Source organism: Colobus angolensis, unplaced genomic scaffold, assembly GCF_000951035.1.
Source record: "Colobus angolensis palliatus isolate OR3802 unplaced genomic scaffold, Cang.pa_1.0 Scaffold250, whole genome shotgun sequence".
NCBI lineage: Eukaryota > Metazoa > Chordata > Mammalia > Primates > Cercopithecidae > Colobus > Colobus angolensis.
Window position 1 is genome coordinate 529,694 of NW_012115711.1, and position 4,707 is coordinate 534,400.

General features: G+C 51.4%; 2 protein-coding genes across 5 annotated transcripts in view; one reads left to right on the plus strand and one right to left on the minus strand.

Moving 5' to 3' along the window:
* The window catches only part of SMC1A (structural maintenance of chromosomes 1A), a 46,377-nt gene extending 43,153 nt beyond the window's left edge, over window positions 1-3,224 (minus strand). The window contains exons 1-2 of one of the 2 annotated variants that reach the window (XM_011946565.1): window positions 2,994-3,203; window positions 2,391-2,540 (exon numbers count right to left, since the gene is read on the minus strand). In XM_011946565.1, coding sequence (XP_011801955.1) covers window positions 2,391-2,540; window positions 2,994-3,102 — 259 coding nt within the window. In that variant the 5' untranslated portion in view covers window positions 3,103-3,203. Of the gene's footprint in view, window positions 1-2,390; window positions 2,541-2,993 lie in introns of both variants that reach the window. The other variant, XM_011946566.1, reaches the window with a different exon arrangement.
* Window positions 3,225-3,357: 133 nt separating this feature from the next.
* Window positions 3,358-4,707, plus strand: part of RIBC1 (RIB43A domain with coiled-coils 1) — a 10,886-nt gene continuing 9,536 nt past the window's right edge. For 2 of the 3 annotated variants that reach the window (XM_011946570.1, XM_011946567.1), the window contains exons 1-2: window positions 3,358-3,506; window positions 3,816-3,904. The gene's annotated coding sequence lies outside the window, so the exon portion shown is untranslated. Of the gene's footprint in view, window positions 3,641-3,815; window positions 3,905-4,707 lie in introns of all 3 variants that reach the window. The other variant, XM_011946569.1, reaches the window with a different exon arrangement.

Here is a 4,707-nt window from a genome sequence, read left to right on the forward strand (position 1 = left end):
AAAAAAAAAAAAAAAAAAGGAATCACTTGAACCCAGCAGGCAGAGGTTACAGTGAGCCGAGGTCATGCCACCGCACTCCAGCGTGGGTGACAGAGTGAGACTCCGTCTCAAAAAAAAAGCTTGAAAGCTTTGGCTTAGAACCAACAGACCAGGATCTAATCTTACTTTCACTACTTCTTAGGTGACCTTCCATTCCCTCACCTGGAAAAAGATGAAAAAATCACAACTCACAGGTCTAAAAATATGTGTGGCACATACTTCTCTATTGGAGAGGCAGGAGCACAGGCATGGGTTCTGAGAACCACGGACAAGTCATCACACCTCTGTGCCTTAGTCTCCTCATGTATAAAAAGAAGCTATTGGCCAGGCGCGGTGGCTCAAGCCTGTAATCCCAGCACTTTGGGAGGCCGAGACAGGTGGATCACGAGGTCAGGAGGTCGAGACCATCCTGGCTAACCCGATGAAATCCTATCTCTACTGAAAAATACAAAAAAACTAGCCGGGTGAGGTGGTGGGCGCCTGTAGTCCCAGCTACTCGGAAGGCTGAGGCAGGAGAATGGCGTAAACCTGGGAGGCGGAGCTTGCAGTGAGCTGAGATCCGGCCACTGCACTCCAGCCTGGGCGCCAGAGCAAGACTCCGTCTCAAAAAAAAAAAAAAAGAAGCTATTGGCATTTCCCTCCTAGGGTCATTTTGAGAATTTAAATGTAAAGGGTCCCTTGGCTGGGTGCAGTGGCTCATGCCTGTAATCTCAGCACTTTGTGAGGCTGAGGCAGGCAGATCACTTGAGTCCAGGAGTTTGAGACCAGCCTGGCCAACAGGGCAAAACACTATCTCTACTAAAAATATAAAAACTAGCCAGATGGGGTGGCGGGCGCCTGTAGTCCCAGCTACTTGGGAGGCTGAGGCACAAGAATCACTTGAACCCAAGAGGCAGAGGTTGCAGGGAGCCAAGATCACGCCACTGCACTCCAGCCTGGACAACAGAGCAAGACTGTCTCAAAAAAAAAGAAAAAAGAAAAAGAAAAAGAAAAAATAGGGTCCCAATAAATAAAGTACTTGACACACAGAGTAGGTACTCAATTAATTAGTCCTATCTTAAGTCTGGACTCAACTCTTGTCTCCCTCATCACAGCAGGACTAGCACATCATGCAGACCAGGAGTTAGCCTTTTAGGAAGAACCAATATCCAACCTTTGGGCTTCTCCCATCATTTCCAGGGATGACAACAACATCTCACAACCACAGGCCTCTCTAATCACAATCAATATGGTAAACATTTTTGTAATATATATTATGGACTGAACACCAGTACGTTTCAAGGAATGCCGCTTGAAATTCCTTGAATGTCGCTTTAGGGTACTCACAGGCCAATGAAGATACAAAAACATGCACCATCAATATAAGACTTAATAAACATTAATGTGTACCAAGTGTCTACAGTATGCCACAGAGGAAGAGTAATTCACGAAAAGGACTAAAAGAATGGCTTGTAGAGGTGGGCCTTGAAGAACGGGGGCAAGTGGGGGAGTGCCATGGCCCTTTTCAGAACAGCTGGGAATACACATCGACTAATGCTGAGGGGACTGAATGCCAAGAGGTACATCCTAGCTCTTTCAACAGGGGCCACTACACTAAAACCCTAGGAAACCGGGTGGACACCAAGCATTAGCCCTCCAGGCCAGTGGTTCTCAAACAAGTTGGGTGTTTGGGGGAGTCACACCCACCCCCGAGACATCTGGCAATGTCTGTAGACAGTTCTGATTGTCATGCCTGGGGAGTAGGGGTGCTACTGTCATCTAGCAGGTAGACGCCAAGGATGCTGTCAAATATCCTACAACGCACAGGGCACATCCCACAGCAAAGGATTATCTCGCTGGAAACGTCAATAGTGCCATTGTTGAGACACAGTCTCCAGGAGAAGCACTCTGTATGTGCTACTTCAGCAAGGGCAGCCTCTTAGGCTAGGATATGATTCAGTTAGAACATCTCTGGGGTGGAAGAATACAGCAGGATTCCAAATGAACCACATCTGAGGTGAGAGGAATCCACGGTATATCGTTTAGAGTTGGGAAGTTAAGATATAAAATAGAGGCTTCACCTGACCACCCTTTCTAAAGACACCACCCAACTCACTTTATCACATCCACCGGTCTCATTTCCTGTACAGCACTTATGACAGCCTAAAACCATCTTATTTTCTCCATCTTCTTTCCCCTCTGGAATATAAGTTCCCTGTGAGCATGGAGTTGGTTTATTCTATTCTCCGCTGTTTCCACAACTTGCAATTGAATAACTCCTGATAAACAATAAGTATTCAACAAATTTGGTAAATCAATTTCGGCTTTTGACGGTTTCGGTGGTAGGAAAGCGGCGAGTTCGAGGCAACTACCTCTGACATAGCGGTTGGGGGTAGGGATCGAGACCTCAAGCACTCTAAAGTCTAGAGGGCTGGGTGTGAAATTCAAAACTGCCGCCTCCGGAGAAGAGTAGAAAGGAAAGAGTTGGAGTGTACCAATGCGAGGCGAGAGGAGACGCTGGGCTGAAACAGAAGTGCACCGTTTGGGACCGAAGGCTACGGGAGAGCTACCAGCGTCCCCACATTTTCCGGAGGGGGTCAAATAAGTCTGGGAAGCCGGCTCCGGCCGGCCCGGCGGGGAGCCGCGAGGCGGGGGACTGGCAGCTGGCGGGAAGCTGGCTCCAGACGCGCCTCCTTTGGCGGGAGGGGGAAGTAGGCGGGGTAACTGCCAGCTCGGCCCGTACCACTCGGCCGGGGCGGGGGCCGCGCAGGAAGAGGCAGGCGACACCTTGAAGGGGTTCGAGTTAGAGCACCCGCGTGGGGAGAGTGGGTTCGAGCAGAACCCCCTCTGGAGGGGCAAGGAACCCGTAAGGGTCCGCGACGTTTCAGGTTACATGAGCTGGGTTGTACTACTCCGTAACCGTATAAGGGGTCCAGGCCGGGACGTGCGCAGGGCCGCAGCCAGGTTTATCTCACCAGAGCCATTGGGTCCAATGATGGCGGTGAACCGCTGAAATGGTCCGATAATCTGTCGACCCTTGTACGACTTAAAGTTCTCGATCTCAATCAGTTTCAGGAACCCCATGACGGCCGCGGCGCCGGCGGCGGTAGAACAGGCCGCGCCGTACGCCCGGGAACCGAGGTAGCCCGCGCGGGAAACGCCGCAGTGCAAGCCGGGCGGCCGGCAAATGTCGCGAGAATACCTCCAGGCCTAATGGGATTTTCGGCTTCCGGCAGGAGCGGGACCAGGGGCGGGGACTGATGTTGCGTATACGAGGAGCGAGCTGACGACTGGCGTGGTGCCTCCGCCCCCCTTTCTTGTTGCACGGCAACAACAAACACTTGCTCCTGCGGACCAGTTCCTCGGAGGAGTTGGTGCTGGGCGGAGTCAGAGCAGCTCTTGAGGGTCAAGGAGGCGGGGGAGACCTGAGTTCACGCTTGCTGAGACAGAAGTCACAGCAGGATTATGCCCCTCAGGGCAAGAGGAAGGTGGGAGCTCGGCTGTGGCTTTAGCCTGGCCAACCTTCAAGGCTAGGACAAGGACAGGGGCGGGAATTGGAAAGACCCGGGGGGAGCGGAGGGCTGGACGAGAATGAGGGGCCAACGGGAGGATTCAGTGTTAGGTGAACTCAGACTTTGCTAATGGTGGGGTGGGATTGGAGGCGGGACGGGATGCCAAGGCGGATGGGGTGTGAATGGAGCTGGGGCTATTCCCAGGCAACAGGGATACAGGATGGGGAAGGCTACGGCCTGAGATACTACCCCTATCCGCTACCTCCCTCCTGTTCTACCAAGCAGAGTTCAGAAACTGCCGCTGTAACCCAAGAACAAGGTTGCATGCAGAGCCAACCTAAGAGCTTCAAAATCGGGATTCCTTACTGAGAAAGGTATTTTCCTTACCCCAGGAGTCAGGGTCCCTAAGCCGGTGCTCTCCACCTCCACCTACCTCTCCCTCCATGCCATTCCCACAGCTCTATACCACCATGCCACCTTACCTCTCTTCCCTCTCTGCTCTCTATCATTAATAAGGCAGGGGCCTTAGCAATCCAAGAAGCTTAAAATGTCTGCTGAATCTTCCCCTTCAGTGACCTTATACTGTGGTGGCAGGTGGAAACAGTAGGTAAGTTGGTGCCATTCTCAGACTTAAACACGGAAAGGATCTGGTGGTTGCCATAATTATTCCTTTAACTATTTATTAAATTATGTCCGAAGGCTAGAAAGAGTCCTAAAGACTTAGGACAAGTCCAGGAAAGTGAGGAAGTGGCTGGGCATGGTGGCTGACACCTGTAATCCCATCGTGAGGGAGGCAGGCCAAGGCAGGAGGATCACTTGAGACCAGCAGTTCAAGACCAGCCTGGGCAACATAGTGAGACCCTATCTCTACTAAAAATTTAAAAATTAGCTGGGTGTGGCAGCTCTCACCTGTGGTCTACCCAGGAGGCCGAAGCAGGAGGATCACTTGAGCCTGGAAGGCTGAGGCTGTAGTGAGTGGTGTCTGCACCACTTCACTCCAGCCTAGGTGACAGAGCAATACCCTGTCTCAAAAATAAATAAAGGGAGGAAGCTTGGTAGATGGAATCTAGTAGGGGAGCCATAAATGAAGTTCATTTGGGAGAAACAATCAGGCTGAGGGGATAAAATGGCTAAAGGACAGCAATCTCATGTAATCCATGGGGAAATACTGTTCCCT